This window comes from Lipophrys pholis, assembly GCF_963383615.2.
Source record: "Lipophrys pholis genome assembly, chromosome: 23".
NCBI lineage: Eukaryota > Metazoa > Chordata > Actinopteri > Blenniiformes > Blenniidae > Lipophrys > Lipophrys pholis.
The window spans coordinates 6,756,834-6,772,027 of NC_137645.1; the positions used below are offsets into that span (position 1 = coordinate 6,756,834).

Sequence of the window (15,194 nt, forward strand, 5' to 3'; positions counted from 1 at the left end):
CTCTGCTGGTTTGATTGACTGACGTCTGAAGGTTTGATTGATCACTTCCTGCTTCTCTTCTGCTTGAAGGAAGCTGCAGGTATAAAAATAGAGCGGTACCTTTGGGAAGCGCCGGCCTCGGCGTGGGCACACGCTGCACCGACACGCCTGACGACGATATGGTGAGATTTGTGGAGGAAGACGTCGATGAGGAAGACGAGGAGGAGGAGCCTTCTCCGGTGTTACGGACAAACGTGTCACCGCGTTCGGTTCCCAACTGCGTGGTCACCGTGTGAGTCTGCCGCGACCCTCCCCCCTGTCGAGAGAACAGCAAAGTTACGGCGAGTTCTGTGCAAGGCATGTTGCTGATTCAGACGCCGGCGGGCCGTACGTGTGCGCTGCTGGAGCCTGCGGTGCTGGAAGCACCACCGCCTCTGTGAGGGACGGTCTGGACAGTCTGGGCGGTCTGGACACGGCCGCCCTGCCTGTGGCCTTCGGCGCCCGTTTGCCGGACGCTCGTGTCCTGATCCGTCACGGGCCGGTAGCCGTAGCCACCAGTGGCGTAGTTCCCATTGATAACGTTCCTGTTACCGTTGTTGCCATTGTAGCCGTTGTAGCCGTTGCCGTTAGTTACTCTGTTGTAAATCAGGGCGCCGTTCTCATCTTCACAGAACTGACTGACGAGTTTGGACTCCAGAGCTGAGAAGAACCACAGAACAGTTAGCTTTCAAACTAAAGGCACCGTGGCTTCTAGTCTGTCCTCAGTTTGGCCTTTTGTGGGACCGGTTTTGGTCCACTAGCCATATTATTGTCTCGATATCAAACATAAAAAGTGAAGAATGGCGTCTATTCTGTCACGGGAGTTTCTCTCGGAGCGTCGCTCACCCGGCAGAGTGTTGAAGTCGTCGATGAGGAACATGTGCTCGGCGTCGGGGTCGGACGCGATCAGGTTCAGCTCCCTCAGGAACTCGGCCTGCGTCGGGTCCGTCGTGTTCACGATCCCCAGCGCGAACATCTCGATGTTGGCGGCGTGCGCCTCCCGGACGGCGATGTCCAGCTTGACCGGCTCCCGCTTGTCAGTCTGGCCGTCGGTGATGACGATGGCGACCTTGGCGACGCCCAGACGGGAGCTGTAGAAGGCCTCCTGCGTGGCCTTGCGGATGGCGGTGCCAGTGTGCGTGCCCTCCCCCATGTACGGGATGTTCCGGATGGCCTGCTTGATGTCCTGCTTGGTGACGTAGCGCGCCAGGTTGAACACCAGCCTCACCTCCAGGCTGTACAGCACCAGACCGATCCGCGTGGCGTTGCGTCCCACCGTCACCCGGTCCACCAGCGCGGTGACGAAGTCCTTAATGATCTCGAAGTTATCGGGGCCCACGCTCTCCGAGCTGTCGATGACGAACACCAGCTCCATGGGCCGCTCCTTACACTTGATCCCGCATCCTGGAATCACATTACACCGGGGCATGAGATCACCGCTCGGCCTGAGCAACAGGATCCAAACAGGCACAGATAAGAGAAGAAAACCAAAGCCTCCTCCTGGAACATTTAAATCAATGCCGACAATAAATATTTCATAGATCAGGAGACACTTTACCGCAGATCTCTTTGATCATCCGAATGATGTCTTCTCTCTGAAACGAATACGCACAGCGTGAGCTCAGAACAGATACGAACGTGACGACCGACCGACTGACAGAGTGAGACTCACAGTGAGGCCCGCTTCACCTTTGACCCCGATTCGTCCCTGAAAGGAAACAGACAGATTCAAACCGACAGACAGAACTGAACCGATGTGAGCATCTGGGACTTGAATCGGTGGTATCTACTGGTCTCAAACTCGCGGCCTGTGGACCGCTTCAGGCCCAGAAATATAGACTAAACCAATCTGATGTTTGCAGGAATTGTTTGAATAAAGCTTGAGATTTCATAGAAACCCCATAGCGCCACTCACAGGCTGCCCGGGTGTTCCGGGGTCTCCCAGCTCTCCTTTGATTCCCTTCAGCCCCCGCTCTCCCGCCGAGCCTCGGTCTCCCTGTCACACGGGACACACGTCAGGATGAGACTCGTCACGTGACAAAAGATATTCAAAACGACGGCAGACGATGAGGACTGACCTTAGCTCCAGGAAAACCCTCTCCGGGGACCCCTCTTGGTCCCACCACGCCCTGAGAGCCCTGTTCACCCTGTTTCAAACACATCAGACAGTCTTTGGTACAATCTAGAACATCTGTTACTGTGCCATAAATTAATAAACATGGCTGACCTTTGGTCCTTGAAGTCCTTGTCCTTGTGGCCCTACTTGCCCGGGTGGACCAGGTCGTCCCGTGTTTCCCTGTAAAATAATAACTCAGTTTCAGACGTTCTGTGGGAGTTTCAGGACAAAAACCTTTAGAACCGGACAATAGAGGAACTGGAACTAAAATCCTAAATCCTGGACGTTCAAATGCATGAGCGTTAACTTTAGTAGCAGCTGTTATATTTATTTCACATTGACCTCGTTGGACCTCCATCGTCACTGATTCTGTGTGCCTGTCTCTTTAAGAGGCAAAGCACAAAAATTACTATCTTAGGCGCCCACTTTCAACCTTCGTCCGCTAGTTTTTCAGCGCGTAGCCAGTCCATGCTGTCGGGGGGAGCGTACACAAAAAACACATCAACACATGAGGAAAGTCGGGAATAGCGTGCTACGACTTTTGTTAACGGTTCTGCTAATTGTTTCCGCAAAACTCACAAAAATCTTAAAATAGATGTGACGTGTCAGGACATACGGCCTGTTAGACTCCATGTTTCCTCATCACACACGTGCGTCCGTGGAGATTCACACTCCGCTGCGAGCATCACGATTAAATACCTCCAAACGAAGCAGGAGCTTTGAATTGCAGCCCCTCGCGGTGGGCATGTTTGCACACAAGATTTTGATTTCTGCAATTCTTCAGAGAGAATGACTCAATAACACCCATCCGCTGGGGTGTGAAGTGAAATGTAAGAAAAAACCTCCCCGCACAAGTAAAACGCCTGACAATCATTTCCTTGACTCATATTTGCGGAAATAGGAAACAAACTGAGTTTCGATGAGTCAGCAGAGAAAAGTGGAAACGCTAAGAAAGAGTTTTAAAGTTACCGGCGGTCCTTGGAGGCCTTCGCCTGGAGGTCCGGGTAAACCAGGCAGCCCTCGAAATCCAACGTCTCCCTGAAGTGAAGAGGAGATGAGTCAACGCTTTCTACAGTTTATCAAACAAATGGACTCGAGTACCGAGTGAAATCCTCTTTTGCCTTGCTTCCACTGTGCAGTACGCCACAGTAAGGTAAGGTAAAGTACAATACGCTAAGGTACGATACTTTAAGAAGAAAAGGTAATTAGGGTATGGTATGCTAAGGTACGGTATAGTACGGCATGATATGACAAGGTTTGGTAAGGCATGGTACAGTAAGGCACGATACAGTACATGAAGGCTCGACATGGTACAAAACAGAAAACACAGTACGGTAAGGCACCGTACCATGCCATGCTGTACCACATTGTTACATACTGTGTGTTCAGACAATGGTGTCCAGTAGTTCTATGAGGAAGTGCTTATTGGACCTTTGACTTCCAAGAGTGTTCACTGACAATGGTTTTCAGAAGTGTTGCCAGATGTTTGCTCACAGACGTGTTGTCAGACAGTGGTTTGGGGATGTATTCTTAGAGATTTTGCTTTTTAAAGACGTAACAATGGTTTCCAGACAGATTATTTTTTTCTTTCTTTAAACTCACCTTGGGTCCGGGGACACCCACTCCTTCTGAGCCGGGTTCTCCTTGAAGTCCCGGCAGACCGGGGGGGCCCTGAAACAAAACGACACTCCGAGGTCAAGGAACGCCGACGAGACAAACTATATCTGCTTTTGATAACGTCTGAATGGAGCAACGCCAGCTTCTTCTTTAACCTGCTCACAGCTAAACACCTGCTTCATATTTAACGTTAAGTCCATAACATCCATCTTCATCTTGTTCCCCTGGTCTTCGTCAGGGGAACAAGCTCAGCAGATATACGAGTCCAGCTACTGTAACTTTTGGTCATAAAACATCTCTCTGATGGATGGACGGCTGAGGCTCGATGGGAGGAAGAAGACAAAAGATAAATGTGAGGAGGATGTAACGTGGCCGGACAGCAGAGGTGCGTAGATTTATGACCCGACTGACGACCGCGGCGGCTTCATCGTGGGTTCCTCACCATCGGGCCGGGGAAGCCGTCTCCTTTGGGACCGATCGAACCGAGTGGGCCCGGCGCTCCTCGGTCGCCCTTCAGCAAAACACAGACACGCATTAAAAACTTAAAAAAAAAAAACCTCAAGGAAACTTGTTGATTTTAAAGTTATATGTACAGAAAACCATAATTTGGCCATAATATAATAAAAACTTTTTTTGTCACTAAGATAAAATCTTGATAGGACAGCTTTTTGCTCTACCTGTCAAAAATGTCACTCTCAAAAATGTATTGAAATAAGACATCATATTTAGAATATTGAGCTCTTAAATCAGCAAATCAAACGTATTTGTTTGATAATTGATTTTCCAAAAGGTCTCAGCCGTGGCAGCATGCTGGCACTTGTTTGACAGGAATCTGACTCGGAGTGTGTTTCCACAGGCAGTCGGCCAAGAGAGCTGAAGACGCGGAGTGACGGCGTTACCTTTGGACCAGGAAGTCCATAACCGGTCTCCCCAATGGGACCAGGAGGACCGTTGGGACCAGGATCCCCCTGGAAACACGGGATGAAAGAAAAGTTGTCAAAACACAAGGATGTTCAGGGATCAGAGGTTGTTTAGCTCTTTTCTCAAGCTGCTTCTTCTTTGCCTCATCATTTTCCATTTCTTTTCCTTTTCCAAAATGTTATTATAGCAAATGAAAGGGAACAGATTTAAACAAGACTTTTACATAAAAAGGTCATTCAGCGTTCTGTATATTATTGCAGGAACTTGAGAAACTACTTTTGAATTTTTTTTTCTCCCAATCCCCGAATTCCACTTGCACCATGAGGGAAACACCAACTAAAAACAGAACTTAAAGAATAAAATAAAATAAAATAAAATAAAATAAAATAAAATAAAATAAAATAAAATAAAATAAAATAAAATAAAATAAAATTAAATTAAATTAAATTAAATTAAATTAAATTGAAATAAATTAAATTAAATTAAATTGATAATAGAAAAGTGGAATTTTTTTAAAAAGTATTTAAAAAAATAGAAATGAATGAATAGATAGGAGAGAAGAGGGAGGAACTAGTCCCTCATCATTTTGTCAGAAAATGGATCTACACACTGACCACCGTTGCCAGATTGGGCAGGTCTCCCCCAATGGAGAAGCCAAATTCTCGTACCATTAAACTTTTATTTAGTGCAGTTGTGTGTTTATGTCGTGTTATTTATTACACAGATAAGAGTTTTGTGCTGGTGTTGATGGAGGGATGTGGGTTTTACGTTGTTTGTGATGGAAACGGTAAGTCAGATCTGGCAACCCTGGCGCTGACCGGCTGGCATCTATAAAGTGAAGTCGCGTATTTTCTGTATGTCTTTACCCTTATTTGGAGTTTTCTCACTTGTTGGACCTTATCAGAATTCATATTACTGACTGGGTGAATTCGATCCTGTTACATCTCTGGTAGAGGCGAAAGTCGGTACCTTGGGTCCGCTGACGAATCGTCCCGGTGGACCTGAAGAGCCGACCCTGCCTTGTGCTCCTGGTTCTCCCTGAAGAAGATCAGTCCAATCAGGCGACAACTCATTCGTTACCATGCCAATACCTCCAGAAGAAAATAACGCTGCTCACCTTCGGTCCTGACGGTCCGGCGATTCCAGGTGGACCCGTCAAACCTCGTATTCCTCTCTGGCCTTGGTCACCCTGAAACGTCACATTTACACGACAACGATAACGTGCGTGACCGCAAAACTTTCTTGAATTTTACGTCGCGGCGGTGCTCGGATCCATGGCAACCGTGACTTTTTTTATACCGTAGTCATCTTTGTAACTGAGGTCTGAAACAGGTCGACGTTTAAAGATGTTCCTTTACCTTTTCGCCCTGGGTACCGATTCCCGGCGACCCCTCTAGCCCCCTTATGCCAGTCGCTCCCGGCTCCCCCTACAGACACAAACACATCATTACATGGACTCTTGTTGACTTACACAGATGTGTTTGGGACTTCGGGACTACCTTCTGACCGGGTGCTCCGTCTTCGCCTGGCAGTCCAGGTAAACCCGACAACCCCGAGGATCCCGGTTCCCCCTGAAATGAGTGGATTTAAAGTCAATGTATGGACTCTAATGCGACACAAAAAATAAAAACTCAACGAGGGAAGACTTTGAGTCACCTTGGCTCCTGGTTCTCCGGCTCCTCTTTCTCCCGGGGCACCAACTTCACCCGGCAACCCCTGGTCTCCCTGTACCAGACAAAAAAAAGTCTTGTGGCCGTTTTCCATAAATCCATAAAATAAGACAAACAAACTCTACGATGCTTTAAACTCGAATGTAAATGCGGTTAAACGGCGTTCACCAGGACAGCTACGGATTTCAGTCTGGTTTTTAACATGACGCCGGCCACCAGTTAACAGGGAAACCGGTTAATTCGAAATGCTGAGGCTGATTCTGGGGCTTCCATCTCTGTTCCTGAGTGTTTTTCTTGTGATGGGGGGCTCGCTCTTATGAACGAGCCGCTCTCCGTTCTCATCTTGTGACGTCACACCGCGGCCAATCTGCCGCCTGCATGTAATGTAATGGAAAAAAATAAAAACTGTGAGTGTCCAAACCTTGGATCCAGGGAATCCCTCTCCCGGTAGTCCTCTGCCTCCCAGCGGCCCCCTCGGACCCTCCATGCCCTGCGAACAAACCCAAGAATCACTTCCTGTTTCCTGTTGACTGGAGAGGCTTTAATGGCAGAAGAAAGAGCGTCACTAATCAACTGATGTAACTTTGGACGTCCAAATGGCCACAATCCATCGCGAGGATTTCTGATGCTTTAAAAGACTTCAAAGAATACGTTAGAAGTGACTTGGTTTTCCTGTTGTTACTCATCAACTTGTACTTTAAACAAATTCAAGCTGTGGCGATTCAAACATAATTTTTATTTTGGCTCAGCCGTCTGCAGGAAACAATCCCCGCTCCAGCTGCTGTGTCAAATCCTTCACACTTACACAACTCCTGCATCATGTTGGCAACGTAACAGTCAAGGATTACATCATTTGACAGAAATCTTTGTTTTGATCTTTGTTTTTGAAGAGTGCAGCAACAATAAGATAATCCATGCTTTTGGTAACGCATGGAATGAGACCCAGTTTACACTGAAATGCATCGTTTTTGCATTTCCGTTTCAGAAAAGTTCCGTGTTTACATGGAAACATTTTGAGAACAAGAAGAGTGTTGTTTTTTTTTTTAAAAACATGTGTTTTCTCCCGTTTCTATGGAGACATAGTCAAAGTGTTGCATTTTCCACCCATTTCCACGGAGATGGAGTGTTTCGAAAAGTTTTTCCACATTTTAAAAAAACTCGCGTTTTACCTCCATTTCCATGGAGACGTAGTGTTTTCAAAAAGGTGCATTTTCTCCTGTTTCTATGGAGACGGACTCAAAATATTTTCAAAAAGTAGCATTTGCATCTTCCTCAGTTTCCACAGAGTTAGAGCATTTTCAAAAAGTTCCACCTTGGGAGGCATTTTGAAAATGTTGTCAGCTGCTCCTAGTACCACACCAAAAAACACAACAAAAGTTTTGTGTTTGGAATTGAAAACGTTACATAAACGTGGCCTCAGTGACAAAATCAATCGAACTGATTCCAAATATGGCCAGAAGGTAATGCCAGACCCCGTTCATGACATGGGTGTTAGCGATAGCATTTTGTGCTATCGCTAACGCTGACAATGCTATCATTACCTATTCAACACTTTATGAAAACATAACTAATTTAAATCATTACTCGCTTCATAATACTGATATATATTTAATGTATTACTTCCAAAATACGTTTTTGCGCTCACCTTCTCGCCCTGGATGCCGACTCCCGGGAGGCCGACCGGCCCGGGAAGACCCGGTGGTCCAAAATCCCCCTGCAGAACAGACAAGAATAACAGCGACGGTATTTAAAGTGCATCACAATCAACATCGGAAGATTTACGACATGCGGCTGGAAAGGATGCCGAGGCGTCCCTCAGGGCTCGTTGATGGGTACACAGTGCTTTTACAGCCACGCGCTGGTAAAACCTCTCGCTACACGTGATTCCGTGACCTCGGCGAGATCCCGTCGTTTTCCTCAAACGTACGAACGCCCACCCGAGCTGCTTTGTCATTACGACGAGAACAAACTGCAATCATGCGTGTAAAGCTGTCGACAACACCTGCGCTCAGGAAACTTTCTGTTTTAAAGCAGACCTGGATGGTTTGTTTCTTCATTCCAGTGAGGCGAGCTGAGTTACGTAACGATGCTCTCACCGTCCCGTCGACATGATCATTATCTGGCCGAAGCTTGAAGTTTCTTTCGCACCAGCTGAGCTTTAACCTCCATTCCCCGATATAATGCCGCTCGGTTTTTCTTGACTGTGTCTTATTTCTCTGCACTCCACCTTGCTTCCTTTGATTCCGGCGCCCGGCTGTCCCCGCGGCCCCCGCGGCCCCTCCAGGCCTCGCTCCCCCTGTAAACACAGAGGAGACAACACTGAAACGCACAGACACTGCAGTAAATGTTAGAATACTTTCACATGTCGTTATAATAGATGCACACATATTTGCATTCATGAAATTTCAATTACAGTTCAGTCAGGATGGGAAACATTTCATTTCTGCATTTTTCCTTGCATTTTCTTTTGCAACTTGTTTGCAATTTGTTAAGTATTTTCTTAATTCTTTTTTCCATATTTAGAATTGTTTTTAGTTTTCTTTTTGCATTTTGTTCAGCTTTTTTTTGGATTGTTTTAAAACATTCATTTAGCATTTTCTTTAAGCCTTTTTTTGCATTTCTTCAACATTTTTTGTCATTTTATATTAGCATATTTTTAGAATTTTCAATAGTATTTTTTTTGATAATTTTTAAGACTTTTTTAAGACTTTTTTTGCCATATTTCACAAATGTTAGGATTTTTTTTTGTAGTTTTTAGGATTTTTAAGCATTTTTTTGTGTACTTAAAAAAAAAGAATTCGCTTTCTTTTAGTTTGTAACATTTTTTGCAGGTTTTGACATTTTGGATTTTTTTTTAAATGAGAAAAGACAATCAATCTGCTGTTTATCAAATATAAAAGACATATAATCATGCTTTTTCCCCCAGACGTTTAAAGAAACTGCTCTATTTCACCTCACTGACACCTTTTACTCTTCAGTCACTTTAGATTACAAAAGGGGTGATTTATTTGTATGAGTTTGCTGCTAGAGAGAGGGTGGGGGGGGGGGGGGGGGGGTTCTCCCTGGAATGCGAGTGATTTGCAACACCATAAATGTGGAAGACAGATGGGGGAGTTAGTGTCTTCGTGTTAAATTCAAACTACATGCATAGTGCGGTAAACAAGACCAAGACTTCAAGGGGCTGATTGGGTCAAGACCAATACCAGGGTATCCCAAGACAAGACCAAGACTTTAAAACTCCGTCTTGACACCGGTTTGGAGTACGACAACCCCACAAGGAAAGTCAGGAACAGAAACATGCTGAGGGCTGAAATCCAGGTCGACAGTTGGCACAATGAAGAGATTCCTGCTTAACGTTGTTCTTTTATAGAATCTGCAGAGGTTGACGTTCCCCCCGCCCCCCCAAGGGAATTTTCCCGCCTTTTCTCAAGGTCGGCCAGGAACGACAGGAATACCGAGTCACACACAGAAGAAGGCTCATTAGCATAGCGAAGCCGCATTTGCATGTGGGTCATAACTGCGATCCGTCGCTTCGCCGTACGAACCGAGGTGCTAATGATGTTGGAAAAAAATATTGCAGCCGTGAACCTGCTTCTTGTCGAGGCACGTCGTGCGAGGAGCGCCATCTGTGAGAGTGCAGCCGTCAAATCTGTCGAGGAAAAACAGAGGAAAAAGAAGGAGCCGGCCCTGAGGCGGCAGGAGGGGGAGGACGGGGGGCTACACCAACTCCAGAGGTGGAAACTAGCCATTGGCGCCCTCTGAGGACAAAGAGGAAATAGGTGGAAACTGGACTTTCTTGGGAACTTTAGCATTTTTTGGCTTTTTTTTTTTTTTCAAGCATTTATTAGCTTTTCTTTAATTGTATTTATTTTTTTGCATTTTTCTTGGCTTTTTTTATTTGCATTTTTTTTTTTTTTTTGACAATTTTGCCATTTCAACTTTTTAACCATTTCAGGCTCTCTTAAGCAGTTGAGCATGTTTCCCGCTTGTTTTTAGGCTTTTATATTTTTGAGTAATTGCAATTTTCAGATTTTCTTTTAGCTGTTTTAACATTTTACCAATTTATGAATTCTGATTAGTATTTCTCTTCATGACATATACGTTGTCCAATGGGTCATGAAAAGGTCATATTTTACGGAAAACTTTTATTTATTTATTTTTTGTAGTTTTTTTTTGCTTTTTTGTTTTGTTTTGTTGTTTAGCATTTTGAAGCATTATAAAATAAAATTGTATTAAATAGCTGAAAAAATTTTACTTTCTGGGGGAGATTTCTCCTGTCATGCTCCAGCTGTGCTGTCGGAGTTTGTAACGGAGCCAAAAATGACATTCCACCAAGTTAATCACACTTAACCTGTCTGTGTTCAGTGCAACAACAAAGGACTTCAGTCTGTGTGACAGCACGCACGTCCTCGCAAGCTTCCAACGCTGATGATAAGTTTGGCAATAACAAAGATGCTGCGGCTTGAAAAGGATTCTTGTCTGTTCACCTTGGGAGATCCGCGTGGCTTCAGGGTAAAAGTAACTAATGTCAGTGTTACTGTACGCTTGCAAAACAAGACAAGGCCTTAAAGGACCTTTGATGGAGGTATGGAGTGTTGAAAGATGCCAACAACAAGCCCACCAGATGAGGGAGTACTAGAGTACCGGTGGTGCCCCGAGTCTGACCTGAACACGGGACACTTTCTACAAGCGCTACAATTTGGGAATCCGCCAATTATTTTGATTTTAAAGGAGTCAGTAGATGGTATTCTCACATATCCAGTCTCCCTTTAATCAATTCTTAAAATGTATTCGGAAAAAAATTTAAATAACAAAATCAACCATACAGTTTGTTCTGGCACTTCTTCATACCACAACTTCCACTCACGAGAGCACATGTGAGATGTTGACTGGTCCGGATGTTAGGCGTGTTGATTGGCCGCAGGAACTGTCAATTATGTGACGGGGTTCAAACGTTAGTTGTTAACCGCTAGTGATTAGCGGCCAGCAGGTAACGGCTAGCGGGTAGCGACTAGTGATTAATGTTTTGTGGCTAGTGGTTAGTGGCTGGCAGTTTGTGGCTGGTGGTTAGTGGCTAGTGGCCATTAGTGGTTAGCTGTTAGCGACTAGTGGTTAGCAGCTAAATATAGCAGAGATGGATTGAGGATATTAGCCTCCTGTGTTGACGACAATCAAAACCGCCTATATTGAGGTGACGGCACTTTCAAACTCCAAGATACATGTTTTAGCAAGGAAACATAGGATTTTCACGGCTCCTTTAAAATATGTTTAACGATCTTGTTCTTATATGTTGGTCAAACTGGTTGTATCCTTCAGCCAAATCAAACACTGCAGAGACGGTCGAGAGAATGGAAATCTCCAAACACCAGTCAATACCGCTACAGTTATTCTGCTGTTTGTTTCAACCAGTCATTCTCTGAAAGTGTTAGAAATGCCAAGATGGCCGACACAGATACTCACTTACCAATCATCCACTGGAGCGATGCGCAACCATGACAACTGGTGCTAGCACTGCTAGCTAGGCAAATTTAACATTCGGCACTGCGATTCCGATCGGCTTGAGAAGACGCATCTAGACAACTAGAACGGGAAATCGGTAGAGTGCATACCTTCGCCAACACCTGACACTTGAGATGAGTCCTGAAGTTTAGAAAAGATGGAGGATTCAGCTATGGGTAAGTATTTTGGTGCTTTACTCCAAATGTACACATGTGGAGGCTTTATAAAAGCGGCAGAATATTTACAGGCTTTGTGGGAACACATGTTGCCATGTTTGACATTTGCTTTTTCACACATGTTCCAACAGCGCCGGGCTGTAGAGGCTCCAGCTGCTCCACGTTTACTCCCAGAGCTCCAGCAGGTGGTGAGTATCGATAAAAGCACTTCCAGAGGACTATAAAAACATGATAAGCTGCTGTCACTGTCAAATGCGAGTACTTTTTCCACCATTTTTTATTTTTTTTTCCACTCATCATTGCTGTGTTTTCATTAGCTACGATACGTCCCGGCTTTTTGGGGACTTGAAGTTGCGGAGAAACGCGAATCGCTGTCTGTACATGTTGAGAAAACACAGACTCGTCTGACTCATTTATTCCTTCATCTTCCGGAGGTGTGCTGTGAGCTTTCTCTCGCTCTGCTCCAACACGCTCTCGGTCGGGACGATACTCAAGGCTACATCACTTCCTGTCCTTACATCCTGGGAATCTGGAGTCCAGACGGAGGCCAGCCTTCATGGCGGTGTAGGCCAGACGAATGTGAGGAGGTTTGAACTCTTTCAAGAAAAGTCACATGACTCAGGTCCCTTACCTTTGGTCCCGGAAGACCTTCACCCAGCGGTCCTCTCTCCCCCTGGACCCCCTGTGGCCCTTGAGGTCCCTGGACAGAAGAAACCACGTGCATTATTAGAGAAGGGAAACCAACCCAAACTGATCCCCACTAAACTACCGCTACTTCTCCGTTGTTTATCACTTGTGGACAGGAAAAAATCCTCCTTCTTAGCATTTCATCAGAAGGTTTGAGTCCAAATTAAACGTCCAAAATTTCAAATCCATCGTCACACCAAAACTATGCAACTGTTGGGATTAATTTTCTGTAAAGACGACCTTGGCAGGTTTTGATGAAGAAAAGTCCATACCGGTGGTCCTGGCTCGCCCAATCCGGTGGGGCCGGGTGGTCCCGACTGCCCCTGGAAACCAACGTCACCCTGCAGCGAGAGACGGATAAATATTCGGTACATTCCAAACAAACCAGGTGCATCATGATTAAGTTCTCGTGACATTTTGGAAAAACGGTGACAGGTTTCACCTTAGGTCCCGGAAGGCCGAGCCCTGTTTCCCCTTGAATTCCAGGTGGCCCAGAAAGTCCCCGTTCCCCCTATAAAAAGACAGACATGTACAAACAGAGACGCATTAAAACACACAAAGAGCTTTATCAAACTGAGTATAGAGCATCGGTGGCGATGCCCGGGATCACAAATAACCAGCCGGAACAAACCTTCCCTTTCTGTCGAATTCAGGCAGTCCTGAATAGGGGTTCAGACTTGCACCGGGGGACGGGGGGGGGGGGGGGGGGGGCAGGGGGGGGGACGGGAACCTTTAATTCTTTATTGGTAAAGAATGCAAGTCTTTCTCTAAGAAGCCATAAATTACCATTGCGCGAAAGGGCGTGGAGGTGTTTGCATACCGGCCAATTCCCCCCCCCCCCCCCCCCCCCCCCCCCCCCCCCCCTTGCCCTTTCGAGCAAGTCGGGACAACGTTTGAAACCAGACATTAGTCTGCCATTCAGGTGATATAGGATGACAGCCAGACTATCAACATGAAACATTCTTCCAAAATAATTAAGGTGGGAACACTCAGCAGGGGGTGGGGGGGGGGATCATGGCAGGATTGGCAGGTGGAACCGCGAGGGAGGGGAAAAGGGGAGTCTTAAAGTGTACGAACAGACAAATAAGCTGACGGGGTAATAACAGAAGAGCCTCTTCAGAGGTGCGGCGAATGTTCCAGTCGGTGATGGATCGTAACTCAAGAATAAGTGGCGGAGAGTACAATCACCCTGATGGGCTTTATCGGTTCGTAGGGCCGCTTGGCGTTATTTACGACGGATGAATCTCATGGAAACGCATGGGAAATGTCAGCGTCCCTATGACGTCTCCGTTCCTCCACTATCTGTGGGTGAGATTAATACAGGCCAGACCGGGAAGCACTTTATACATCAAACCTGCTTCAGATCATCTGGTTTGGAGAATGTGGGTCACCTTTGATCAGAATGCTAGTGGACTGGAAAGGCCGGCCGACGGAACTACAGGAAGTTTGATTTACGCTCCTCGTAAGTCGGCTGTGTTCTTGCTGCTTTATGATTTCCAAGAAAAAAAAAAAGGTCGAGACGCCCGGCCGTGTTTGAAGTCACATGTGTTGAGGCCACCAGTCTGCACGTCGGTGGATATTGGGTTTCTACATACTATTAAAGATTACTCATCTCCAGAACTATTTCAGCATTTCATGAAAGCCAGTGTGTTGTGTGGCGGCGGCTCTTCCCCCAAAGATAATCCTCCCTCCTCAATCGACCTCTCACAAAGCCCCGCTGTCCAACGCAAACGAAACAAGAGCATTCAACTACCAACGATACAAGATATCCCAAAAAGGATTGTCAAACTAAAAGGATTAAAAATGCTACAATTGCTAGGATTAATTTTTTTTTCAGGAAAAGAAAAAAAGAATTTTTATTATTTAAAAGAAATTAAAAATAAATAAATAAATAAAAAGAATAATGACTTAATAAAGAAAGGAAAAATGAAAAAGAAAGAGTGAAAAAAGAAAATGAAACAAAAGAAAAGGGTGATTTAAAAGAAAGAAAAAACGAGAAGAAAAGCTAATGTTCAAACTGCTCTAATTGGAAGCACACAGCTGTGAACAGCTAAAAGGCTCCATCCATGAAAAAAAAAAAAAAAAAAGAAAGAATCTCTAAAAATCCCAGAAAAAACTAAAATCTTAATAAAATATCTAAATTGTGACACAACTTCAGTTTTTGTGCATAAAGCTTCATTGTTGCTGTTCGTGATGTAAGATAATTAACATGCTGGCACCACAGATGAAAGTCTTCTGAACCATCAACTCCAGTGTGAGAACGCGGTTCTCCGGTTCTTGTTTTGAGAAACACCTGCTTCCGTTTCCACTCTAATAAACCTCTTTAGTGGTTTATTCTCAGCTGGGAGCACCATCACGGTGTTCAGTAAAGCATCCAGCATTGTTTTTGAAGAAAACTCCACAAAAGATCCTCATCTGTTAGTGGTTAACGACGACGGCGGGACTGGAAAGCGTTACTTTCTCTCCTCTGCTTCCACAGAGGCCTGAACA

General features: G+C 45.4%; 1 protein-coding gene across 1 annotated transcript in view; it reads right to left on the reverse strand.

The window, feature by feature from the left end:
- The window catches only part of LOC308127745 (uncharacterized protein), a 28,635-nt gene that overhangs the window by 1,992 nt on the left and 11,449 nt on the right, over positions 1–15,194 (reverse strand). The window contains exons 12-34 of the mRNA XM_080493018.1: positions 13,147–13,215; positions 12,977–13,045; positions 12,649–12,717; positions 8,570–8,638; positions 7,988–8,056; positions 6,764–6,832; positions 6,329–6,397; positions 6,172–6,243; positions 6,031–6,099; positions 5,790–5,861; positions 5,642–5,710; positions 4,651–4,719; positions 4,194–4,262; positions 3,737–3,805; positions 3,104–3,172; positions 2,246–2,314; positions 2,097–2,165; positions 1,934–2,014; positions 1,691–1,726; positions 1,577–1,613; positions 865–1,422; positions 371–678; positions 100–295 (exon numbers count right to left, since the gene is read on the reverse strand). Coding sequence (XP_080349144.1) covers positions 100–295; positions 371–678; positions 865–1,422; positions 1,577–1,613; positions 1,691–1,726; positions 1,934–2,014; positions 2,097–2,165; positions 2,246–2,314; positions 3,104–3,172; positions 3,737–3,805; positions 4,194–4,262; positions 4,651–4,719; positions 5,642–5,710; positions 5,790–5,861; positions 6,031–6,099; positions 6,172–6,243; positions 6,329–6,397; positions 6,764–6,832; positions 7,988–8,056; positions 8,570–8,638; positions 12,649–12,717; positions 12,977–13,045; positions 13,147–13,215 — 2,395 coding nt within the window. The remainder of the gene's footprint in view (positions 1–99; positions 296–370; positions 679–864; positions 1,423–1,576; positions 1,614–1,690; positions 1,727–1,933; positions 2,015–2,096; positions 2,166–2,245; positions 2,315–3,103; positions 3,173–3,736; positions 3,806–4,193; positions 4,263–4,650; positions 4,720–5,641; positions 5,711–5,789; positions 5,862–6,030; positions 6,100–6,171; positions 6,244–6,328; positions 6,398–6,763; positions 6,833–7,987; positions 8,057–8,569; positions 8,639–12,648; positions 12,718–12,976; positions 13,046–13,146; positions 13,216–15,194) is intronic.